At 58.4% G+C, this 25,387-nt stretch overlaps 1 protein-coding gene across 3 annotated transcripts; it reads right to left on the bottom strand.

The window, feature by feature from the left end:
• Positions 1-25,294, bottom strand: NBEAL2 (neurobeachin like 2). 3 transcript variants are annotated; one of them, XM_034060800.1, is made up of 55 exons: positions 25,177-25,294; positions 20,360-20,448; positions 19,994-20,158; positions 19,376-19,457; positions 19,135-19,256; positions 18,976-19,058; positions 17,879-17,964; positions 17,106-17,391; positions 16,928-17,034; positions 16,639-16,722; positions 16,461-16,544; positions 16,224-16,322; positions 15,123-15,694; positions 14,903-15,035; positions 14,683-14,802; positions 14,271-14,601; positions 14,095-14,177; positions 13,897-13,989; positions 13,268-13,439; positions 12,578-12,711; positions 12,322-12,481; positions 12,145-12,247; positions 11,439-11,592; positions 11,144-11,302; positions 10,905-11,064; positions 10,646-10,731; positions 9,687-10,355; positions 9,430-9,608; positions 9,196-9,355; positions 8,158-8,295; positions 7,771-8,076; positions 7,405-7,554; positions 6,385-6,542; positions 6,181-6,305; positions 5,873-5,993; positions 5,627-5,784; positions 5,274-5,407; positions 5,072-5,179; positions 4,563-4,658; positions 4,361-4,485; positions 4,136-4,276; positions 3,932-4,062; positions 3,728-3,837; positions 3,501-3,618; positions 3,332-3,429; positions 3,135-3,251; positions 2,952-3,041; positions 2,723-2,832; positions 2,466-2,638; positions 2,099-2,193; positions 1,890-2,006; positions 1,653-1,814; positions 1,423-1,571; positions 1,192-1,327; positions 1-497 (listed from the first exon to the last, which is right to left on the bottom strand). In XM_034060800.1, the coding sequence occupies exons 1-55, from the start codon at positions 25,282-25,284 to the stop codon at positions 393-395; spliced, it is 8,334 nt and encodes a 2,777-aa protein (XP_033916691.1). In that variant the 5' UTR covers positions 25,285-25,294; the 3' UTR covers positions 1-392. The 3 variants fall into 3 exon arrangements, 1 of the variants encoding a protein (XP_033916691.1); XR_004549467.1 differs by lacking the exon at positions 1-497 and having other exon boundaries at positions 1,194-1,327; positions 1,423-1,566; XR_004549468.1 differs by lacking the exons at positions 1-497; positions 1,192-1,327; positions 1,423-1,571; ... (5 more) ...; positions 2,952-3,041; positions 3,135-3,251 and having other exon boundaries at positions 3,335-3,429; positions 3,728-3,814.
• Between the last annotated feature and the right edge of the window lie 93 nt (positions 25,295-25,387).

Genomic DNA, 25,387 nt, shown 5'->3' on the forward strand with positions numbered 1-25,387 from the left:
TTTATTTCCCATAGATATATTATTATTAATTTCTTTTTCTGTAAAAGGTCTAAAAATGGATAGAAAAGAAACCAACAAAACAACAAAAAAGGGGGGGAAGAGAGAACACACTGGCCGGCTCCTGGCCAGCGGAATGGCGGGGGGAACGTGGCACCCCCCTTCCCAGCGAGGGGTCCCCACCGCCCACTCCTCTCCCCCATCCTTCCATAGGATGGAGGGACACATTCCCGTAAAACTGGGGGGGCAATCCTGCGCCCCCCACCCCACCGGGGGCTGGGTAAGGCCACGAGCGATGGGCTGAGCAGGCAGCCTGCAGGCAGCGCGGGGCTCTGTGGGTGCAGGGGCACCCCTGTCTGTGTGCCGGGCACCCTGTGTGGGTGCTGGGTGCCAGCCTAGGCCTTGCCCTCGGCAGGGTGGTACTCAGTCTCCCCGGCAGAGACCTGGGAGATGCGCCGCGTGGAGCGCCACAGCCGTCGGTGGAACTGGCCTGGGCGCACCTGGACGAGAGGGGATGAGCACCCACACCCTGTCCCCTTCCACATCCCCCTATCCTTTATCCATCCTCATCGCCTTCTCCATCCCCATCACCTCCCAGACCTCCAGCCCCTTCTCCATTCTCTTTCCCTTCACCGTCTCCATCCTCTTTCCCTTCACTATCTCCATCCTTATCCCTTTGTCCTTCCTCATCCTCTTCTCCATCACTGTCACCTCTCAAGATGTCCAACCACTTCTCCATCCCCATTTTCCATCCCTCTCCTCATCCCCTTCTCCATCCTCTTCCAAACATCCATTGCTCCCACCCCTTTCTCATCACACAGCCCCTTCCAACCCCCATCCTTTGCTCCACCATCACTCATCCCCTTCCCCTTCCAAATCCTTATCCCCACCACTTCTCCCATCACCATCACCCTTCCCATCAGCACCCACATCCCTGTCCCAACCATTTGGTCATCACCATCCACCCATCATCCCCTTCTCCATCTCCATCCCTTTCCCTATAATCCACCCCTATCTCCATTCCCTCCCTTTCCCATGTCTCCTCCTCCATATCTCCCCACCCCATCCCTATCCACTTCTGCTCTGGAGACCAAGGAGGACAAACAGACATCTCCAGCCCAGCAGCACCCAGTGGACACTGAGGTACAACCAGCCCCAGCCCCAGCCCCAGCACCACTAGGGGTCCACGCTCACCTCCGCAGGCTGCCCAGCCCCCACCACGATGAGCTTCCCGTCTTCCAACCCCACCAAGATGTGACTCTTCTCCTTGGTGACGGACACACTGTGGATGGGCACCCGCATGGGCACAGGTGCCACGGCCGCCCTCAGGCTGTGGGAAGACAGGTGATAGGATGGGACCCCTTGGTCCCCCAGGGCACCCTAAGGGGGTGGTTGGAGTGGGACAAGGCAGGCGGCAGCCTTCACCTCTGGAGGTCACGGATCTCCAGCCCGCACTGCATGGTCCCCAGCACCACGAAGTCCTCTGTCAGGCACATGGCTGTCACCTCCTCATCCAGCGGGACGGAGGAGAGGTGCTTCCCATTCACCGAGTAGAGGTGCAGTGCGAACCTGTCCTAAAAGACAGTGCAAAGTCAGAGGGAACACACACGCGCTGACTGTGACAGCAGGGAGGACGCAGGGACACTTGGCCATACCTTCAAGCAGGCTCGCTGACCCACGGTGGTCTGGGCCACCACCTGCCCTTCCGGCCCCACAGCCAAGTGGGAGAGGATGGTGGGTGGCGAGCTCTCGCCGGGCGGCTGCAGGGACCGGATGAAGAGACCCCGGCGGATGGTGTGGATGATGATGGTGCCATCCTAAGGGGACACAAGGCAATGATGATGGTGGCACTGCTCACCCTGCCACCCGCGCTGCTGCCTGCCCCAGCTCACCTTGGAGCCTGACACTGCCATGTCCAGCTCGGTGCTGATGGCCACGCACGTCACCTCAGCATCGTGACCGTACAGGACCTGGATGGGTTTGGGAGCCAAGCCACTGGAAAACCCACCCTGGCGGTGGGGACACAGGGACGTCAGTGACCTGGTGGCAGTGCCACCACGAGCTCAATGGCTGGAACATGGGGTAAGGATCAAGCCCCTACCTGCTGTAGGACCTGCCACACCATGCAGGTGGTGTCCCGAGACCCAGAAATGAGGTAGATGCCGCAGAGGTCAAGTGCCAGGCAGGTAACAACATCTGTGATACCCAGAGGGACACTGTGAGGTGCTCATCCTGTCCCGCCACGCTTGCCCCCCTGACCCCAGGGGATAGCATCAAGATGTATTCTGAGGGGTGGAGATGCTGCTAACCCTAATCCCATCCTGCGACTGAGACAGAGCCTGGACTGTCTCCAGAAGATGGGAGGCACTGGGAGACGTCCCCTACCCTCTCACATGTCCTTGCCTTGCCCCATGTGCTACAAACCCATCAGGGCAGCACTGGACCTCCACCACTGGAGGAGGACATACCTATGTGCCGGGTGATGTGCCCGACGACCTTCCCTTTGGCCAGTGAGGTGACACGGAGGCTGTTGTCCCAGTGTCCCCCACTGAAAAGCAGCTTCCCATCGGGGGACACAGCCAGCGTCCTGGAGCAGAGGTCTGCGCCAGGGGCGAAGGGGCCCTGCAGGAAGCGCTGGGTCCTGGTGGGGAAGGACATGGGACAGTGGCAGAGCCATGACTGGCACCTCTGAGGACCCTCGCTGGGTACCAAGTGCCCAACTCACTTTGCATTGGAGACGGTGGGGTCTTTGGTAAAGCTGAAGTAATTGGAGATGTTTTTGTCATAGGGTAACCAGTTATGGGTCCCCAGCAAGCCATTGGCACTCACGGTGACCTGGGCAGAGATGGAGAGGGAGGTGACATAGCTCCCACCACTAGAACCCTCCTGGGGTTTGATCCCAGTCTCCTCCCCAGGCTAGCAGCATGCATCCATGCCAGTTCCCCTGCACTCACCAGGACATCAGGTGATCCCTGAGTGATGAAGGAGTGTGCTTGGTTCTTGGGGACCACAGCTTGCACCAGGGCCACCCCATCACTGATGCCCTGCAGGGAGACAGCAACTGGTGGGTACTCTCCTGGCCACCACCCCCCCCCCCCCCCCAATCCTAGCCAGGCTCCCCCATGGGTTGTCCTCACCTCCACAAAGAACGACTTGAGCTGGTCCAGGTTCTCGAAGACATTGGGTGAGCGGGTGTCGAGACGGGCCAGGCTCCGGGCAGCGCTCTCTGCTGAGAGCCGGGCAGGATGGGGCTCCTGGAGGGCCGAGGGAACCCATGAGAAGGAGGGTGGGCCCCGGAAAGGGGCTGATGTTTTGGGGTGGGGGTATGAGCTACCTTGAGCAGCTGGCAGGGCGTCTGCCCAAAGTTGCTGATGATGCCCTCCAGAGCCTTCCTCTGTGTCTCGTCAGCGATGGCATCCAGGTCCACAGCCCCTGGGGATGGGGACGGTCATGTGGGGGACACCTTGCAGGTGCTCCCCCCATCTACTCGCCCCATGGCTCACCTTCATAGGTGCAGTAGTAGAAGACGTTGAGGGCCTCCACTGCAGCCGGGCCTCGTTGCTTATACCCAAAAATGAGGTCGATCCATTCGTGGAGATGTGCTGAGACGTACTCTGACTCCTGTCCAAGGATGGGACATCAGGATGGGCCACAAATGCCCATCACCCCCTGCAGCAACTGCCCCAAGGATGGGAGCAGAGGAGGGGCTGGGTGAGCTCTGCCACCTCACCAGGGCTTTGCGGTGCTGGTGGATGAAGTCCTCGCAGGAGCGCGCCCACCGGGGCAGCACCACATCTCCCACCTTCTCGTTGGAGAGCTGCAGGCAGCCCAGGTCGAAGCCTGCAGGCAGAGCAGGCAGCAGGTGAGGGATGCTGACCCCTGCGGTGCCCCCATGGGTGCTGTCCCCATGGTGGGGACGATGGGTGCCCCTCACCGTTCATGTTCTCCAGGAACTCGGGGAAGTAGAAGAACTCTGGGATGAGCTCCTTGACATCCACAGGGTTCTCCATGCGGGCTTGCCATGCTGCTGGCACTGAGTGGAACTGCCGGTCTGAGCAGTCAAACCTGGAAGCACAGGACAACTGGTTGAGGCCTGTTCGTCCCCACTGATGTCCCCTCCTCTCTGGGGGGCACCCACCTGCCACTCTGCAGCTGGATGTGGAGGGTGGTGAAGGGCTCGGTGCGGATCAGGTAGTGCATGACCCCTGCTGCATTGGAGTAGTGTGTGCCGTAGTGGAACTTGTCCACAGTGCCTGTGGGGTCCTCAAAGCTCTCGTACCTGGGGGCGAGGTGGAGGGGGGGTCCACCAGGAGCCAGCCAAACACTCCCTGCACCCCCCATCCCTCATGTGTGGGGTACTCACTTTTCCTTCACCTCCTGGGCATGCCGCTCGTTGGCCACTCCAATGGGCTTGGACAGGTCCCGGAACACTGCCGGGTTGGTGAGGTCAAGGGTCTCCGAGATGTAATCCCGCAGGATCCAGGGGAACTGGGGGAGTGGGAGGTGGGTGAGGCTGGAGGGGAGCATGGGATCACTGGGGGACAGTGAGGGGAGATGGGGCTCACCACAGGGTATTGGGAGAGGTCATTGTAGGTGCGCCCCGCGATTGTGTTCAGCTGCATGAGGTACTCGAAGTTGGAGATCTCCCGCAGGACCCATTTCTGGGGTGAAGGAAGGGTGGCCCAGATGGGTTGGCAGAGACAGAAGACGGGGCAGACACCCCCACCCCATGGCTGTGCTGGTCCCATGGCCATCCTTAGTCCCAGACTGTCCCTGGTACCATGGTCATCCTCATGCCATGACCATCTCTGGTCCCATAAGCATCTCCTATCTCACAGCCATTCCCATTCCATGGTCATCCCTGGTTCCAAAGCCATTCCCATTCTGTGCCCATCTCTGGTCCCATGGCCATCCCTGGCCCTACAGCCATTCCCATTCTGTGGCTATGCCCCGTTCTATGGTCATCCCCAGCCTATGGCTGTCTCTAGTCCCATGGCCATCCCTGCTCCATGGGCATCCCCATCCCACGCTGGCATCCTCCCCTTTGGCAAGAAGAAAGGGAGCTGTGGGGTACCTGTGTGAGCCCTGAGGCTTTCAGCAGCTCCTGGGGCGATCGGCTGCCAAAGTAGATCTGGCTGGGGGGACGCAGGCCAAGGATGCAGGAGTACACCTTGTTCCTCACCTGTGCGGATGGAGGGGAGGACATGGAGCAGCTGCAGCCTGGGCAGTGCTGAGGCCCCAGGAAGGGTTTGGGGCAGCAGGAAGGTCACCACCACCTTTTTCCTGAAGTTGAGGAAGTAGTTGGCCTGGTCGATGAAGAAGAGCTCCAGTGCGGAGCGGCGCAGGTTGTAGCGGCGCAGGTGGACCTCCCGCAGGTGGGACAAGGGGCGCTTGAAGTCGTAGCCGATCCCTGCCAAGATGTGGACACAGAGCCCCGTGGGTGCCACCATCCACCCAGACCCCCATTCCTGAGGCCGTGACTGGGGCCAGCATTGCTCTGGGGATGGGAGGAGACCACCCCCAAAACAACCAGCACCCAGTGTGATGGGCTTCTGGGGGGATCAGATGGGTAAGGGGGATCCTCACCCCACCTTGCTGCAGGAACCCCCCAGTTAGCACACGCTGTTACCTCCCTCCGTCTCCTCCTTCTCGCTGCTGCCGTCGTAGAAGTAGATGTGCTGGGTTGTCACCTCCAGGCGCCCAGGTATGACAGCCACCGTCGTGATGAGCTCGCAGTCCTCTGAGACCACCAGCTTCTCCCGCTGGTTCTGCTCCTTGGGCTCAGCCCTGGGTGACACCCAGGGGGGTAAGACCCCACTGGTGACACCCCCAGTGTGGCTGAGCCAACACCATTGCAGGGAATGGGAACACTCACTGGCTGTCCAGGACAGGGAGGTCCTCCTCGGCCAGTTGGTCGTCTTCCAGCTCACTCACCTTGGCCTCCTTGGCCATGGCAAGTGGGAGGGACTCGGCGGGGTTCTGGAGGTGGTCAGCTCCTGCAATGAGCAGGGGGTCAGCAGGCTGCCCCCACAGCTGGGGGGGAACAAGTCCTGTGGCAGACCCCATCACACCCCCCAGTCCCAACAGCTCCCAGCTCAATCCCACCATGTACAGCCAACTGCTGGTACCCCCTTGCATGTGGCATATGGGGACCCCTGGGTGCCCCACTCCCATCAGGCTCACCCAAGTTGTCCCGTAGGGCACTGGCCTCCAAGTGTTGGTCAAAATTCAGGTTGGGCACCAGTTTCAGCCTCATCCTGGAGTAGGTCTCGGCACTTGACAGCTTCCAGCGGACCTCCGGTGGGTTCCTGGGGGCAGGTGAAGGTGAGGCACCCCGGGCACCCCCAGTCATGGCACCTTGCTATGGGGACTCAGGTTGGGGCTCACCGGTCAGCCCAGGCGGAGCGGGGAGAGGTGAGGAGGCGGCACAGGGACCGCCACTGCTTCAGCACGGTGCTGTGGTGGTTGTTGGCCTGCTTGAGCACGTTGGCATGTCGGATGTTTTCCAATTTGGAGCGCTTCGCCGCTGGCTCCAGCACCAGCTCCTGCCAAGGGAGTAGGAGAGTGAAGTGACAGCAGGGCTGGGGCTTGGGGACATACCCAGGGAAAGGAGCATGTCCATGGGGTGCTGTCCCCAAGGCAAGGAGAATGTCCCTAGGATGATGTACTTGGGGTAAGGAGCACATCCCTAGGATGATGGGCACATCTCCAGGATGATGTTCCTGGGGTGAGAAGCACATCCCCATAAAAATGTCCCCAGGATGAGGAGCACTTCCCGAGGGCAGTGACCCCAGGGTAAGGAACATGTCCCCATGATGAAGAGCACATCCCCAGGATCAATGTTTCCAGGCTGATGAGCATGTTCCTGGGGCAAGGATGTCCCCAGATGGAGCAACACATCCCCAGGATGATGTCCCTGGGGTGAGGAGCATGTCCCCAGAACAATGTCCCTAGGATGAGGAGCACATCCTGAGAACAACGTCCCCAGAGTGAGGAAGATCTCCCTATGATGACACCCCCCAGGATGAAAAGCACATCCCCAAAATGAATGTCCCTAGGGTGAGGAGCACATCCCATGACTCTTGGGGGATGACCCTGGAGTGAGAAGCACATGAAACAATGTCCCTGGGTTGACAAGCACATCCCTGGGATGATACTCTCAGGATGAGGAGCATGTTCCAAGGACCATGTCCCTAGTGTGAGGAGGATGCCCCAGGATAACATTCCTTGAGATGAGGAGCAAAATCGCCAGGATTATTAATTCAGGGAGAAGAGCATGTTGCTAGGATGACAACCCCAGAGCAAGGAGCACACCCCCTGGATGACATCTTTGGGGTAAGGAGCATGTCCCCAGGATGAGAAGCACATTCCCAGGGCGATATCCCAGGGGCAAGGAACAGGCAATACCTGGAACATCTTGCCACTGACTGCCTTCTCCTGCTCCCGCCGCTGGGAGCTGCTCATCATAGCATCATAGCAGGCATTCCAGAAATTGGACATGTGGTCATGGCTCTTGGCGAAGGTGTCCATCTCAAACTGGGCCATGGTGGGCTGCACCTACCAAGAGAACCAGGACAAGAGGGGAGGTGTTTGCAGGGCTGGACACCCACCAACCATCCTCCAGGCTATGAGCATCCCTGCCCTGGAGGTCACCCCTGCAGGCTATCCCACTCTGGTGGTGACATGGGAACCCTGCCACAGCACAGACCCATCTCCAAGCCTGGGAGAGTATTCCCACAATAGCGATGCCACCCCATGCCCCATGGCACCCACGTGCTTCTCGATGAAGCCCCTCCACTCTGGTGTGGTGCAGAAGAGCTGGAAGTCCTCATAGAAAGTGGGGCTGCCATTGGTGGGGGGCAGCGAGGGCAGGAAGAGCTGCAGCTGCAGGGTCTCATAGCACTGGTCCATCAGTGTACGGATGATGGGCACCAACCACGAGAAGGTCTCTGACTTGGCGTCCAGTGAGCGCCGCAGTGGGGTCTCCAGCTTGCCCAGGAGGTAGCAAGCCTCATCCTTTCTGGGAGCCGAGGAGGTCTGCAGCAGGCTGTGCAGCTTCACATACGCCAGCGAATGCAACTGGGGGGGACACAGCCATCAGATGGGGCCAGCTGCCCTGCCTCAAGGGCTGGGGTCTCACCCCAAGACAGGGTGACCCACCTGGGGGTCCTGCAGCATGATGTAGCCCACGAGGATGCGCAGACCCGTCTGGGCCATCTCCTTGAGGTCGGAGGTGCCATTGGCCAGGTGGTACCAGACGCCCAGTTTGTCCAGCAGACTGCTCACCCCCTCGTAGATCTGGGGGGGCACAGTGAGCCCCACATCCGGCCACACACCCCCCACCTCTCTGGCTGGGTGGGTGCAAAGCCACCAGGTCTCTCCCCGTCATGGGGGAGGGCTTTGCTTGACACGGGTTTGGGTTATGGGTACGGGGTTAGGATTAGAATATAGGGGTAGGTTAGAATCCCGACTCAAAGGCCTAATGACAAATCAGTTTGGGTCTGGCATCAGGGTTACGTACTGAGGTTTAGGGGTTTATGGTAAGGGTGGAGGGATAGGGTTAAAGGTTATGACTGGGGTTAGGGGTAGGGTGTAGGATTGGGATTAGGGTTGAAGTTTACAGCAAGGATGTAAGGTTAAGGTTTGGGTTAGGATTTAGAAGGTAGGGTTAGATTTGTAAATTGTAACTTCAGGTTAGAGTTTAGGGTATAGGATTAAGATGACCGTTTCCTGTAAGTGTGTAGGGTTAGGGTTAAGGGTGGGGATTTGGGTTAGGGCTAGGGTATAGAATTGGGGTTAGGGCTGAGATTTACAGCAAGAATACAGGCTTAAGGTTTAGGGTTTGGATATAGGAGGTATGGTTATAAGTTAGGTTTATGGTTTAGGGTTATATATTAGGGCATAGGTCTAAGGTTTTGAGTTTACAGTAAGGGTGTAGTGGTTAGGGTTTAAGCTCAGGGTTAGGCTTTATAGCAATAGTGTAGGATGAGGCTAAGCTTTAGGGTTAGGGTTTGATTTACTGGTTATGTGTTAGGGTTGCAGTTTAGGATTAAGGCACAGGTTATTTTCTAAGTTTAGGTTCAAGTACTGCAGGTGGGGGCAGGGTTTAGTGTTAGGGCTAACATCAGCAGTTAGGGGTTACAATTAGGATTCAGAGCTCGGGTTTGGGATAAGGAATCCCTGCTCGTGCCCATGCACCTTCTCACTCCACAAGGCCTGGTTGTTGTGTCCCTCGGAGAACAAGAAGTCCTGGAGCAGCCTTAGCAGCTTGAGGGCATTGTTGGTGAGCCCGGGCAGGGTGGCTGGCCCTGACTCCTTCAGATCCGTCAGCGCTGACTCCAGCATCATCTCCAGCAGGCTGCAGAAGAGCAGGCAGCTCTGCAGGGTGCTCCTCCCTCGGCATGCACCCATCCAGACCTGCACAGGACTCACCTGCGCTTGATCTCATCGGGAGGCCGCACCAGCTCGCACGCTGTCCCCAGCTTGGTGAGGACAGAGAAGACCTGCCCACGCTCTCTCCATGCCACGTCGTCCCAGCCCTCCACACCACGCCAGGTCACTGAGAAGATGATGTTGGTCAAGAGGTTGCACAGTTCCTCCTCAGGTGTTTGCTGCCAACAGACAGGAAGGGTGAGGGGTTCTGTTTCCAGCATAGCCCAGGGCAGTGGGCACGATGGTCTGGGGCTCACCTGGGGGTTGCTGGTGTTGGAAATGTTGTCACTGGGCAGCATGTCCTGGTAGCTGCTCTCATCCAGGACATTGGAAAGGCTGGAGCTCTTGCGCGCTCGCATCCCTGGGAAGGGCTTGAAGCTCTCCAGGGGTGACGGGGTGCCAGGGCCACTGGCAGGGGTCTGAGTGCCACTCTCAGCCGTGGCGATGGAGCTGGTGCTGGCCAGGTCGAGCCCCAGGTCAAACGGTGAGGTGGAGAAAGGTGAGAGCGGGTGGTAGACACCATCAAAGGGAGGACCATCACCAGGGTTGGAGGATGAGCGGCTGGCCCGGTCAGAGGAGTCAAAAGACCTGAAGTTGTAGGAGTGGAAGGACTTGGTGCGGCCACTTGGGGAGATGGAGTGGTCAGAGAAGCCCTCAGAGAGCTCCTGATCTGAGGCCTCATAGCCCAGAGGCAGGAAAACATCCAGCTCCTGCAGCTCAGCCGGTGGTGGGCTTGCCCCATCCTTGCCAGAGGGGTCTGAGAGGCGGAGGAGCTCCAGGCAGCCCCCGTTGCCCCCGTTGCTCAGGCTGTGCTGGTGGGACTCGTAGGACTCCTTGACGTAGAGCTTGGTGAGTGTGTCCTGCCAGCCAGCCAGCCTCGCCAGCTGCTTCACCATGTCCTGCTGAGCGTAGATCAGGTGGAAGAGCTGCAAGAGAAAGCAAAGGGGGAGATCTGATGCTGTTACCCCAGCTCCTACTTGCCTCTTGGGGGCTGGCTCCTCCAAGAGACAGGATGCTTGGTCATGAGCACCTCAGATCCTCCATAACTATCATGGGGCGCTGAAGCTGCACCATCTCCATGCTGATACATCCAGGTGCTGGCAGCTCTGTGCATGAGGTGTTACCACCATCCCCATGGCCCCTGTGTTTGGGCAGGAAACTCAGCCCCAGGATGACAACGTCAGTCACAGCCCCTTGCGCTCCCTGCCTGGCTCACCTTGCGGCAGATGTCGAGCCGGACGGTCAGCTCAGCCCGGTGGGACAGGTAAACCACGGCCACCAGGTCCTTGTAGTTGGGAGGGTCTATGGACAAGGAGAGAGCACAGTGGTGGGACACCTCCTTCTGTCCCCAAAACACCAAAGTCCCCCAGTCCCAACAGTAGCTGAGCCTCCTGGGAAGCCACCATGATGACCCTATGGCGTGTGTTTGGGATGGGTGGTCAGGGCTAGCCTGGTTTTGGTAGGGCACATAGTACCTGCCCCGAGGACCTGCTCTGAGAGGCAGCGGAAGAGCAGCATGGAGCCAGGGATGTCACTGAGGCAGGAGATGAGCCCCTGGTACCCAATGTCCTTCAGCTTCAGGCGGTTTTTGCTGCGCTCAGGGACCTTCTCGTACTTCAGCATCTTGTAGAGGACCTAGTGAGGCAGAGAAATGTGGCCACTGCACCGCAGCAAAGCCCCTGAGCAAGAGGTCGGCACTGGGGATCTGCCTTACCTTGAAAACCCTCTCTCGAACTTCATCAGAGAACCTCTTCTGCACTAGCAGTGAGAAGAGGACCTCCACATGGCCTGGCTCAAAGAGGAAGGCAAATAGCTGCTCCTGGGCAGGCGAGCCCTTCAACAGGCTGTGGATCACCTCCAGTGCCCCGCAGACCTGCAGGACATGGGGCTGATTGTTCACTGCTCTCCATGTGCCCCACTGGGACCTCAGCAGCTTCTCCCCACCTGCTGCCTAGTGCTGGGCCAGCTCACAGCACTGGTTTGGGGACTAGGGTGGCTTGGTGCTGTACCTGCTGCTCATCCTGAGCACCAGCCACATAGCTCAGCAAGCTCTGCATCTCCTCCCCAGAGAAGCTTCTGCAGAAGAAATCCTTCACCAGGCTGAAGAGGGATGTTTGCACTGTCTTGATGTCATCGGTGGCTGTGGTCTTCTCCCTGGAGGTGCTGATGGACAGACATACATGGGCATCACCTCTGGGGATGTGTGCAACTGCCTCTTGTCACCCATTGCTAGCATGATCCCAAATCCCACCATGAAGTCCAAGATGCTTTGGGACAGCCCAGTGTGGACATCCCTTCTAGCCAATCCTGCCCACTGGGAAATGTCCACCCCACACATTTGGGTCTCTGTGGGGTATGAGCACCCTCACTGCTACTGGTGTGCAGAAACACATTGGGTCAGATAAGAAAAGGGCATCAGCCTGCTGCAGGAGCCACCATGCTCTTGATTGCTGCTGGAGAGATGCTGGGGGTGGATTTGGGGGCTGACTGAGCCTGGAAATCTCCGAGTGGAGGCTTGGGCACAGGGCATGGCCATGGGGAGTGGAGGGTCCTGCACCCACCACCATGCTCCCAACACTGAGAAAGCATTCTAAGAGGTGCTTGCAGGGGGAATATTACCCCAACAAATGGTGTCTACCCCCAGCTGTAGCTCCAAGGGGTGAAGCCCACCACCACAACAGCATATGGAGGTCCTGATTACAAGTGGCAGCTCACCCATAGTACGTCCGGATGGAGTCAAGGATGTACTGCACCCCGTACTTCTTGCGGATGCGCTGCTTGTGGTCCTTGACAACACTGGCCAGATACTGGATGTGACCTGCAGGGGGAAGCTGTGAGTAGCCATGGAGGCCAGCTGGGACGGAGAACACCCCAAGCACCCCCAGCTCCCACCTAAGCGGACGGCGAAGTCGCTGTTGCTCCAGATGCGGAAGTCGAAGAGGAGATGCTGGTAGAGGAGGTGCAGCAGGAGCCCGCTGCCCTCGGAGGCCACCTGCTCCATGAGGATCTGTGAGGCCATCAGTGTGCTCATGTCCAGCAGTGGGCTGGAGACCTGCCATGGGTGAGAGGTGAGGCTTGCAGCCCCAGCATCCCCTTTGGGGAATGGTACTGCGGACCGCGGGATGGAGCCCTCAGTAGCCCAGCACACCTTCTGCAGCAGCGCCCCAATGATGGCCGGCCCGTGGCACTGCACCAGGCTCTCCTGGTTCACGGGGTGGTTCTGGATGAAGTTCTTCACCAGCAGCAGGAACGCGGCCACACTGTTCCTCTCCAGCCTGCTCTCTGCAAGGCACAGGGCAGAGCCCCACCAGTAGCTGTGAGCCCTGTGCCCATGCAAACACCATTCTACAGCGCTGCCTGTGTCTGCCTGTGAAGATCATCCTGGAGACCCCACCATTAATGTTTCTCTGCAAGGTTTTCAGCCTGTTCTCCCTTTACCCCCACATTTATGCAAGTGGAAACCTCTATTGTTCTGAGCTTGGAAATAAGCTCAGGGGTACTGGGAGAAAGCACATTTCACCTATGCAGAAGAAGGCTCTGGCATGAACCCAGTCCTACTGTAAGACATCAGAGACTCTACGCAAAGGCAAACTGGAGGTAAGCAGGCTGAAGTCACCCTCATCTTCCCAGAACTGCTTGTTTACTGACTAATTGAGGCATAACAACATTAAAAGATGTCAACACTTTCTCCATTACCCATCCTTCTCGGTTGCCTCAGGCAAGACCTGAGCAAGACCTAAGACACCAGCTTAGTCCAGGCAATACTTATGTAGCAGCAGGGTTACCTCCAGCCACCTGAGCAGGACGGCTCCTGCTCCACATCCCCCAAGGTCCTCACCTGAGGACTTGCCCAGTGGGATGAGCATGCCCTGGGCATTCCTGGAGGATGTCAGCTCTGGTCCCACCAGGTCATTGGTCTCCTGCTCATCCTCTGGCTCCTCCCTCTTGGACACCACTTGCTCGAGCAGGGGCAGCAGCACGCCCATCCCACCAACACAGTTGACCACATCCTGCCAGAGGGAGGTGAGAGGCTTTGTTGGGTGCTGTGTGTAACGGCAGCATAGAGCAGGAGGTTGCACATGCAGCTGGGGTCCATCCTGCCTGCTCACAGGCTCAGCCCAAGCCGGGGAGAGCCAAGCCCTGTGGCTAGCAAAGATCATGGTGTGCCCAGACCCATCCTACAGCACAAACCTGAAACAGGTCCCCAAAAAGCACCTGCTCCCCGGCACCACCAGTGGTGCCAACTCTGAGGGCCTATGGGGCAGGCAGATCCTTAGGGGACCTATGGGTCATGCAGGTCCCTGGTGGACCTAATACCATGTGGCAGAGTCCCTGTACAGTCCAGGGGAACCACTATGGCTAGCTAAGATCCTGTGGAGCTCCTGGCCTGCTACCCAAGAAGGGACCAAACTGCCTCCATGCCATAGGGTTCATGAGCCAGGATGTGACATGCTTTACCCAACATACCTTGATGTCCCAGTTGACCACCTTGTGCCCTGTCAGCCTTCCATCCAAGACATGGCTGGGAGAGAGGTCCAGGCAGATGTTGTTCCTGCAGGCCTAGAAGAGAGCACCATAAGAGCATCCTCATGCTCCTGGAGATGTCACCTATGGCCAAGGGTCTGCTTGCACTGTCCCCATCCCCAAAGGGGTTGCTCTCCTCACCTGTGGGGTGTAGTACAGCAAGAGCTTGCTGCTGAGCTCCGCCAAGTCACCGTCCAGTGTAAATGGTGATGTGACATTTGGTCCTGAGGGAAGAGGACTGGGATGAGCTGGGGCATGGTGGAGAAGACCCTGCTGGGCACCAGCACAACACTTCCCCCAGTCCCATCCTGACATACCTGTGCAGAAGAGTGTCTTGACCTGTGCTTGCTGCAGAGCCTCACAGAAGATAGCCACGGAGCCAAGGTGACCCTCCAGGGAGGTGGGGCTGCCCCACTCCATGTCCTGGCTGCCAGCTGCTGTGGTGGCCACCACACCCTCGGTGGGAGGCTGAGTAGGGGTCCAAGCATGGGGTCCCAGTGTGGCGGGGACAGACTGGGAGCGGCCCAGTGCAGGGTGCTGGGGGAAGACCAGCTCTGGCCCATGGGAAGCTGGTGGGTGGTTGGCGGTGGTGGCAGTGGTGGTGGTGGTCCGGTGTCCCGCAGAACCAATGCAGCAGGAGGTGAAGGACTGGAAGGGAGATGAACTGTGCTCAGATCCCAGCTCCCTGTCATGCAGAGGGGCTTGGCTGGGTGCTGGAGGGTCTCCTACCTCATGGAGGGAAGGAAAGCGGAGCTGTGCTGTTTTCCGCAGGTGCCCATCGGCATAGATGCTGACAATGTTCTGGCCAAAGGGCCGGCGGCCAGCAACGTGGACAATGTCAACACAGTGCTGGGTGGACAAGGAGGGGCATCAGGCATCCTGGTGTACTTGCTGCCTCCTTAATGGGGACAGGGATGAAGATGGGGACAGGGACTAGGACGATGCTCACCCAAGCCGAGTCATTGAAGGCAAACTCTGGCAATGCCACTGTCATGTAGTCTTTCTTGGTGCAGACAGCCACAACCAACACACCGCCGGCGGTGAAGAATGCCTCAAAGCCTGTCCCACCAGCTGTGAAGAAGCTGGTGGGGAAGGAGCATAGTGAGGGTGGTGGTGCTGCCCCTCCTCCTCCTCACCTTAGTTGCCCTGGTCCCTCCATTGAGCATCACCTGTAGAGCTGCCTCCTCTTTGGCCTCGCCGGTGGCTCGGGCTCCTCCTCACTCAGGCACAACCAGGCGTGGAAGGCGAAGGCACTGCCAGGCCACTTCTGGATGGTGGGCACCATGATCCCCGCCATGCCGGGTGTCAGGTCAAAGCACTGCAGTGCCCGGGGCGGTCCCTCGACCCGCGCCATCCCTGAGAGCGCCCGGATGACGGGCTCCACATAGGGATGTGCTCCTTGAGCCGGCTCACGTCGCAGCAGGCGCAGCAGCTGCCGCAGCTCTCCGGGGCGAATGGAGAGGCTGCCCAATGCCCGCAGCAGCTCCAGCAAGTTTTCAGAGCAGGCGGTGGGCAGCGCTGGCTCAGTGGCCAGGGCAGCCAGCAGGCAGCCCACCATGCCTGCCTTGACGCAGGTGAGGCGGCTGGGCAGGGAGGCTTCGCAGAGCCGCCGCAGCCAGCTCGACAGGAAGACCTGCAGCTCCCGGCACGCCAGAGCTGGCAGCCAGGCCAGCAGGATGAGCAGGGGTTGCTCGTTGCGGATGGGGCGCACCGGGAAGGAGCTGTGGTCACCCTCCACTGCCTGCCAAAACACAAGAGCCGGTTGGTACAACCCTGACCCTGTGGAGAGGGATGGATCCTGCCCTGGCCGCTCTGGGCTGGCAGCAGAGACCTGGTGCATCAAGCCCCTTGGAGACTCCTGTGCATCAGATGTATCAGAGACCCTCATGCATCAAAAGTCTTGGAGGACTCCGTTCATCAAGCATCTTGGAGACCCTCATGCAACAGGAGTTTTGGAGACCCCATGCATCAAGGGTCTTGGAGACTCTTGTGCATCAGAGACCACTGTGCATCAAGCACTTTGGAGACCTTGCACATCCAGCAGTACCAGAGCAAGCAGTAGTACAACAGAAAGGGCTCAAAACTACACTAAAGTGAGCATAACTTCAAGCTAAAGATGGCCCCAAGACCCTTCAGGAGGAAGCTGGTAGGAAACTAGCAGGGTGGAGAGGACTGGAGGGCAAGGAATGGGGCTGTTGGAGGCCAAGATCTGCCACAAATCACCAGTGCTTAGGGCTTTGTTCAATGTGGAGGAGAAGTGGGATGCTCACCATGTTGAGGAGCTCCTGAAGCAGATGTTGGGTGGGCTGGCCTTGGCTCCTCAACACCTCATAGAGGTGGGCATAGCCGATGCGCTCCTTGAACACCTCCTGCAAGCACACAAGCATGTGGGACCCCTTGCTGAACCCCACTACACGCTGCTTTCACCCCAGCCCACCTAGCAAAGTGAAAATGCCCAAACCCATCCGCTTTTGGGGTGTCCTCCCTGCCTCTGGTCCGCTGCCCACCTTGGCTGAGGGCGAGTTGCTCATGATGGCGGTGAGCACCCCAACAGCATGGACCGCGATGGCATCGGAGCTGCCGTCGAAGACCTATGGGGACATTGGGGTGGTGAGTCTGCTGAGCCATGGGATTGACGGGACATCATACCTGGAGGTTTGGTTATGGGGTGACCTCACATGATACCTGCTGGAGCCCATTCCTGTCTGGTGGCTGTGTGGGGACCTTGTCCTGGGTTTCATTTGCCTCCCGTGAGCTGCTGAGGTAGAGCTGTGGGACACGAAGTGGGTGTCAGCTTCAGCAACAGTACCCGGTACAGGGTGGGGAAAAGGGAGAAGGGGGTTATGGAGGGTCCCCACCCCATGGTTGCCACTGCAGCACAGTCACCCTGTCCCAGCATCGTTTAGAACCAACAAGGGTGAGGATGGAGATGAGCATTCCCAATCCTAGCATCACCAAGCGGGAACACTGGTACCTTGCTGTTCTGGAGGAGCCGAATGATGTGTTCGAAGCAGTTGTTGCTGAGAAAGACAGCCTGGAGGACTGGTCGGTCCTCACAGTTCAGCATGGCCGGGATGGCATCTACAGTGAAGTTCAGATGGTTCAGCACCCATCCCATGTCCCCATCCCCATCCCCGTCCCCATCCACCTACCCAGCATGAGCACACGGAGAGCGATGAGGCCACCGGCTGCCTCCGGTGCCAAGGAAGCGACAGGCAGGTCCGAATTGAGCACCCTGAAGTAACCATCCAGGAGGACACGCAAGGGCACGGGGCCAGTGCCGGGACTGCTGCCGTGCAGCACATGGACCACGGCCACCACGCTGCGTAACGCCAGCTCCAGCAACCTGGGGACCGGGGGGGTCCCCCCACCTCCCCGCTGCAGCACCCCCAGCAGCACCTCCACCGCCGATGGTGTGATGGCCCGCAGCGCGTTGGGCTGTCGGGATGATGGGGGGAGAGGGGCTTTTATGGTGCCTATGGCGATATAAACCCCCTTTTAAAAGCTATTAATACTGAGCTCGATATCTCCAGCGCTGCAGGCTTTACCCATCTCACTGCACCCTGCTCCTGGGTGCGTGCAAATGAATTTAAAGTGACTTTCGGAGCTATTAATTAAATCCTGATTTTTAAGTGCTGGGTTAATTACAACCTATTTCTGCTCAAATTTATTCAGACAAGAAGTTCTCATCTGCCACCCCACCGGTGATGAAGCAGCAGCTTCAACTCAAACCCCTCTTTCATTTATTTGCTTTAAAGGTAAACCCACTGAATTTAGGGCTGGGATTTTGAATAATGGTTTTTAAAGGCTTTTGAAAATGAAGCGGTTTAATCCCAATGTTTGTCTTGCTTAGAATAAATAAAACTTTGGGGCTTATCACTTGGACAATTATCCCAAGTCCTCCCCAGCCGCTTCCCAGTGCTACCTTGGATCCGGAGAGGATGGCCCCAAAAAGATGGATAAGCCGGAGCTGGAGTGTTTCAGGGAGCTGCTCTCCAGCTTGGAAACTCTCTGCAAGGATGAGAAGGGAAAGATTTACTTTGGGGAGTAAGCAGCCAAAACCCCCCCAAAATAGGGAAAAAATCCCTTTATCCAAATCCACCCCGAAAGTCAGCCCGTGTGGGTGCTGGACCCTGTTGATGAGGATGCTCATGTGTTTTGCAGCTCCGGTTGCACCGGGGAAGGTTATTTTGTCCTAACAAATACGAGGGGTTTTGCTCAAAAATAGGGTTCAGTTTGGGGATTTCCAGGCAGTTGGGTGCGTTGGGAGTTTTAGGTGATTTTTCGTAATGCCTTTGCCTCAGAAGGTTTTTTTTGGGGGGGCTTCCCCAGAAAAAAAGTCCCTTTTGCATTAATTTTTGCAGTCTCCCCAGGTTGTGGAGGACTTAATCCCTGCTTCAGGATTTTATACATGCCTCCTGGGATTCTGGGGTGCAGGTATTGGCTCCTGTATTTGCCCTTCAAAGCTGGAATCATAGAATGGTTAGGGTTGGAAAGGACATTAAGATCACCCAGTTCTAACCCAATCATATAATGGTCCTCGGGTCAGATATAGGCTCCTGAATCACATCCTGATCCCAGGTCAAATACAGAATCCTATACTTGACCTTCCCTACAAGCACATACAGGGTCCTAGAGCAGGTATAGGATTCTATATTTGTCCTTGAATCAATACTGATCCAGGGGCATGTATAAGATGTTGGATCCTATGTTTGCAGGGACAGGTAGTGGATGTCCTGGGTAAGTATAAGCTCCTATATTTGCACAGAGAGGTACAGAATAATCAGGGTCAGGTACAGAATCCTCTATTTGCTCTCGAATCACATATCTACCTCTGAATATTATATACCCCCATGGACCCTATATGTGCTCCTGGATCCCATCCCATGCCCTGTATGCCCCTGGATGCTCTGTGCACGCATGGATCCCAACACTGACCCTCTATGTGCCTCCAGATCCCATTGCTGGAGCACACAAGGCCAGATGCAGTGGGTGATAGTGGGGTGTAAGACCCCCTTTTACCTTGGAAGAAGGCACCAAACTCAGGGGGCAAAGGCGCTGGGGCGAACTTGTATTTACTCTTCTCCTTTGCACTGATGATTTCCCTGGAAAGAGAGGGGTGAGGTGTGGGGGAAAAATGAGGAGGAGGCTTTTGGGGTGCAGGAGGGGCACCCCACTCACCCGCTCAGCTGCCGCCTCCAAGTCTGGTAGGGGTCGAAGAAGCACTCGCAGAGATGCAGGGCATAGAGCATCCCATTCTCCAGCTGCATCCTGCTCTGCTCATCCTCCTGGATAGTTTTCAGCTGCCAGAAAAACAGAGCAGAATTAAACCTTCCCCCCAGAAAACCCTCCTCTGGCTGAGTTCCCCCCAGAATTAGTGCAGGGGTTCTCCCTGTGTCCTTCTCCTGTCTCCCTGTGTCACCTTGATTGCACAGACCCGCAGCAGCTTCAGCACCTCCAGGATGAAACCAGGAGTTTTGTCTGCTTGGATGTTTTCCAGGTTCCTGCAAAAGGTACGGGGGTAGGAGCTGGCATATAACACATCGACAGGTTCATTGGCTGGACAGAGGCGGCAGGAGAGTGGGATGCATTTTGGGAGGGGGGTAAATACTATGTTTTGGGGTGATGCGAGGTACTTCAGATGTGGGGTGATGTGCTTCGGTGTGGATGATGTGTTTTGCATGTGTGGGAATGATGCACTTTTTGGTGGGGATGCTACATTCTGGGGGCAGTATGCAGTTTGGAGCGGGAGTCTACACTATAGTGGGGGGGGTGGTGTGTTTTGGAGGGATGCTGATGCATATCCAGGAAGGCACTGTGATGGTGCATGGCAGTCTAGGACCAGAGTGATACTAGTCTGGTCCCTTTAGCAAAGACTTGGGGCAGACCCCAGAGATAGGGGCTCCCCTCCATGTCCCCCCAGCACCTGGTGCTCATCCTGCAGTGCTGGAGGACCGAAACCAAATACATCCATGTGTGTGGTGGGGATGGAGGCAAGCCGGGCCCCCCCCAGGAGTGTTGATGGAGGGCTGTCACCCACCTGCAGATGATGATGAAGAACTTGAGGAGGAGCAGCGCCTGCCCCAGGCTGGCCCCAGCACCCTCCTCCCGTGGGACCTGGGCCACGCACTGCCCCAGCCGCTGGCTCAGCACCTGCAGCACCTCCCGTGGCAGCACCGGGATCTCCGACACGGACTCCTCTGGCCTGTGACAGGGGCAACACAGAGTGGCAGGATGTGACCCCACAGCCCCCTCCACCATCAACCCCTCCAGAAGCCTCAGACCGGATGGCTGAAAACCGCTGAGAGCGGATGAGCTGCCGCCCACAGCAACCCCCAGTCTAGCCGTGGATGTCGCCTCCTCCCCCCGTCGCAGGGGTCACCCAGGGGTGCTGGGGTGGTCTCACCTCCGGGGCTCCAGCGAGGGCAGGGCAATGATCTTCTCGAAGTTCATGACAAATGCTTCCAGCCACTGCTGCAGGTACGAGAGGTCCTTCTGCAAGGGTGGGGAGACACTGGCCAATCAGATCCCACAGTGACCACCGCCACCGGAGGTATCAGCCAATCATCAGTTAGAGTGGTCAAGCCCCTCCTTGGTCATTTCAGTCGATGGACAATCAGAAAAGTACAACCTGTAGAGCTGCTGACCAATCAGCACTCAAAGCAGCACAACCTGTGGACTTGCTGACCAATCAGCACGACCCATTAAGCTCCTGACCAATCAACACAAAGACCACCTGCCCCATAGACAATAAGCAGCCAATCAGCAGTATGAGCTGCTGGCCCTTAAAGACCACTGCTGGCCAACCACCTGCACAGAGCACCTCATCCCTGAGACCTGCCGACCTATCAGCACTCAGAACACCTGCCCCTACAGGCAGCTGCCAGCCAATCAGGTGGCAGAGTCAGGCACAGGCAGCCAGCGGTGCCTGACACAACCACCAGCCCGCTGGTTGTGCAATGGCCTGATTCACCCGGGCTGTCACCGCACCCCGGGGCTGGGCACCTCCTGCACGGTGCCCACAGGAGTCACCCTGAGCACCCTACTGCAGCACCCTGGGATCAACCATAGCCCTGAGCACCCCAATGCAGCCCCCTGGGGTCATCCATGTCCCCATGAGCCCCAACAGAGCCCCTTGAGGCCATCGATGTTCCTGAGCATCCCAGTGCAGACCCTTGGGGTCACCCATGTCCTCATGCATGCCAACACAGCACCTTAGAGTCACCCATTGCCCAGAGCATCCCAGTGCAGCCCCTTGGGGTGACCTAGGTCCCAAAGAACCCCAACACAGCCCCCTGGGGAAACCCATGTCCCTGAGCATCTCAATAAAGCACTGGGGTGACCCATGCACTCCAGTGCAGCCCCTTGGGGTCACCCATGTCCCCAAGCACCCCTACGGAGCACCTTGGGGTGACCCACAGCCCTGAGCACCCAATGCAGCACCTTGGGGTGACCCACACCCCTAAGCATCCCCAAGCAGCCACTTGGGGTGACCCATGTCCCCATGCACCCCCATGCAGCACCCTCAGGTGTCCCCAGCCCAGGCAGGGACTGTCCCTGCCTGCGGATATCCTGCTCCCCACAGAGACCTGCCTCCCATCCCTAACTGCCCTCACGACATGGGGAGCCCCATCACTCCTCCAGGCACTGTCCTCACCTCCACAACGTGGGGATCCCCAAGGAGACCCCATGCCCCCCCCAACAGCATCCCCCAAATCCATTCCCCCATTGTCCCATTCGTTCACCCCCATGTCACTAATTTCCTCCCAAACTCCCGCATTTACCACTGGGTACTGCTCAGCTGCAAGCACCCAGTGGGGTGAGCCGGGTGTGGGGTGTCCCCCCACCTACCCCACAACCAGACCCTGTTACCTGGTTGCCGAGGCTATCCATGATCCCGGGTGAGCTGCGCCGGTGCAGCTGCACCAGGACGGGGGATGCAGTTATTCTACACGTTCCCCCCTCCCTTTCTCGCCACCGCCTCGCTTTGCTCTTGTGCAAAGCACCCAAAAACACAACAAACCCCAGAGGATCAGGAAATGCCAAGTCACCCGCCGCCCCAACGGCGCTTCCTCCCACCGTGGCTGCCTGCCCCGCACTGGTTTGGGGTGCCAACAGTTGCCCCCAACCCCACACACCCACTGGCAGCACTGGGATATACCATGCAGCCAAGGACAGGGTAGCAGCCATGGTGCACACGGTATGATGGGCACCACTACTGGAGCTGGCACGTGGCATGGGCACAAAGCTCCAACCGGGTGGGTTGCAAACACCATGGATAACCAGATCCTGCCAAAAACATGAGCCAAATCCTGCCTGTGTCCCCCCCACTCCGATAGTGCAAACAAAGCTGGGCTGTCCTGAGTTTGCCAGTTCTCAGCATCCCTCCTCCCACCCAATATCCCCCCCCTTTGCACCCATCCAGAGCCGGCGTCCTATCCCATCCCATCCCGACACAGCACTCACCAGGACGGTGCCAGTGGCCGCCTCCACTGCCAGTGCCTGTCCCAGCCGGTTGCCAGCTGGCAGAGCCTGTTGGGTGGCTTCTAGGCTCGGCCGGCGCAGTGCCGCCTGGGAACGTCATGCCGGCACCTCCATCCCTTGCCAGCACTGCTGCCGGCAGCTCTGGACTCCCACCCAGTAGTGACAGTGGCAAAGCCACCGGGTTGTCACCTCCCTGCCATCAGGTCCCACGGGGGGGACATCAGGAGTCCTGGTGGAGGGATCCCACTGTGGTTCCTGCCATCCCCTTTGGATGGTGTGGGATGACACAGCCAGCACCATCCCTGCTGTGGCACGGCCACCTCACAGGACATCCCTGGGGACACCCCTCTTCCCTGCCAGCAGCAGTGGTGTGAGCTCTGCCCTGTTTTAAAGCCATGAGAGGTAACAGCTGCACTCCCAGCGCACAGCCCTTCTCTGATCCCATCAGCTGGGGAGGGCTGTGATGGGGAATGCTGCCCTCGAGGTGGCACTCAGACCAGTGGCATCGCCAGCTGCATTCAAACCTCATAATAAACCCAGCAGTGATACAGGGACTGTTGATGTGGGACAGGGACATGGCCCAGCAGCCTTGTCCTCACCTAGTGCTTGGGGACACCACCATGGGGAAGGCCAGGGCAGCTTTGCACAGGACCCGGCTGGGAAGGTGACACCAAGGTCTCACCTCAGCCGTGGTTCCTCTTGTGTGGCTCTGACTGTGCACACCATAACAGTGTGGCATGCTTCCTATGTAAGGGTGTCCCCATATGGCCATGCACACCCCAACTGCGTGGCACATGTCCCTGTATGACCATGCGCACCCAAGAGCATGTCACATATGTCCATGCACACCCTGACAGCATGACACATGTCCCCACAGGACCATGCACACCCAGCAGTGTGCCATGTGTCCCATGTGCAATCATGCACACCCTGATGGTGTGGCATGTCTCCTCATACAACCATGCACATGCAAATAGAGTGGCACATGTCCTTACATAACCACACACACCCTGACAGCATGATGTGTCCCCTGTACAACCATGCAGGCTGTGATGGCATGGCACACGTCCCCATATGACCATGCACACCTGATGACATGGCATGTGTGCCTGCATGACCACACAGCCTCCAACAGTGCAGCACCCATCCCCGTGCAAGTGCAAACACCCAGCAGTGTGCCATGTGTCCCTGTATGACCACAGGCACCCAAGGATATGCCACTCAACCCTGTACAAGCATGCACACCTGATGGCACGTCCCTGTACAACCATGCACACACCAACAGTGCAGCATCTGTCCCTGGGCAAGTGTGAACACCCCAAAACCATGTCCCATACCCCCGTACCACCATGCACACCTGTAGGCATAGCACATGCCCCCATGTGAGCATGTACATCCATGTCCCCATATGACCATGGTCAGACAAGGACACACCATCCATCCCTATACAACCACTCACACCTGAACAACGCGACTACTGAACCTGGGTGAGTGTGAACACCCCAATGGCATGGCAACTGTCCACATGTAACCACGCACACCCTGACAGTGTGGCACATGTCTGCTCCTGCACCATCACATGCACCTGACAGTGTGGTGCCTGTCACTGGCTGAGTGTGAACACCCCACAACGGGGCACATGTCCCTTTACAAGCCCCCCAGGGGTCCTGGGGGACACGGTAGGGCCAGGGGGGGAGATGAACACAACCGCTGTCCCTGTCTCCAGGTGGCACCAGGGTCCCCATCCCTCCTGGAAGCCTCCTGCCATGTGCTGGGAACGCAGCAGGGTTTTGGGGAAGAAATAAAACCCTTCACCCCAATCTCCCTGAGATGGACACCCCAGACTGTGGCATAGGAGCTGGGGGAGACAGAGGGGGGTGTGTGATCCTTTCCTTCAGGATCCCCCCACTACCCTTCCCCAAACCTGGACGCATGGATACTTAAGGAGAAAACAAAGCATAAGGGGCTTTGGAGGTGGATACGGAGGGTCCCCCACGCTGCCGGTCAGAACCCCCCATTCTCCAGGACCCCTGCCTGTGGGACCTGCCCCAGCAGAGGGAAATACGATGGGGGGGGACGGGATAGGACAGGCGGCGGTGCCGGGGTGTTCCCCCTGTACAAGAAACCCCCCTTTCCCCCCTGCTACTGCTCCAATGTCACCGCGGCCGCACCTGCTGCTGGGCAAGGGTGCGGGGACCCGGAAGAGGGAAAGGACCCCCCCAGAACCACCCGGCCGGGTGTAAGGGGATGTGTGGACCCCCAACATACCCCCGTGATAGATGTGATACGGTAGGGGAGTCCCGGATCTCGGGGATCCGCGGGGGGATCGCGGAACTCGGGGTACGGGGTGTGCCACGGGGGGGTGTCACTCCCGGGATATGGCAACAGGGATCCCGGGGGGGGGGGGGACACGCGGTCGCAGCCCTCAGGATGCGGCAGTAGGGTGCAGAATGGGGGTTTCGGTGACCCCCAAATGGGGAGAATGGGGTGGGGGGATCACGGGATGCCGCAATGGGGGGGGTACGCAGGGAACGCGGTGTCCCCCCAAGTCGGGGGTGATAAGGGAGGAGGTGCCAGCAGGGGGGGTGCAGGCAGGGTTTAGCCTTCCCCTTTCCCCTATGGAAGGGGGATGCAGGCAGCGGGGTGATGGGGTTAAAAGGGGTGCTGCCCCCCCCCCCCCAAACCGAGGTGGGGGGAAAGAACTGGGGTGTGCGTGGGGTCCTCCGGTGCCGACCTCACCTTGGCGAAGTAGAGCATCCAAAGCTCGTAGAGCCGCTCCCGGGAAGCCATGCCGGGCCGGCACGGCTCGGTACGGCACGGCACGGGCAGCTCCGCCCCCCCCACCATCGACGGGCCCTCCCCCAGGTACCGGGGGGGGGCGGTGACAAGGCCCCCCCCAAGGTACCTGATGCTGGGATGGGTACCCATCCAGCTCGTTATCTGCTCCATG

Source organism: Melopsittacus undulatus, chromosome 1, assembly GCF_012275295.1.
Source record: "Melopsittacus undulatus isolate bMelUnd1 chromosome 1, bMelUnd1.mat.Z, whole genome shotgun sequence".
NCBI classification, from domain to species: domain Eukaryota; kingdom Metazoa; phylum Chordata; class Aves; order Psittaciformes; family Psittaculidae; genus Melopsittacus; species Melopsittacus undulatus.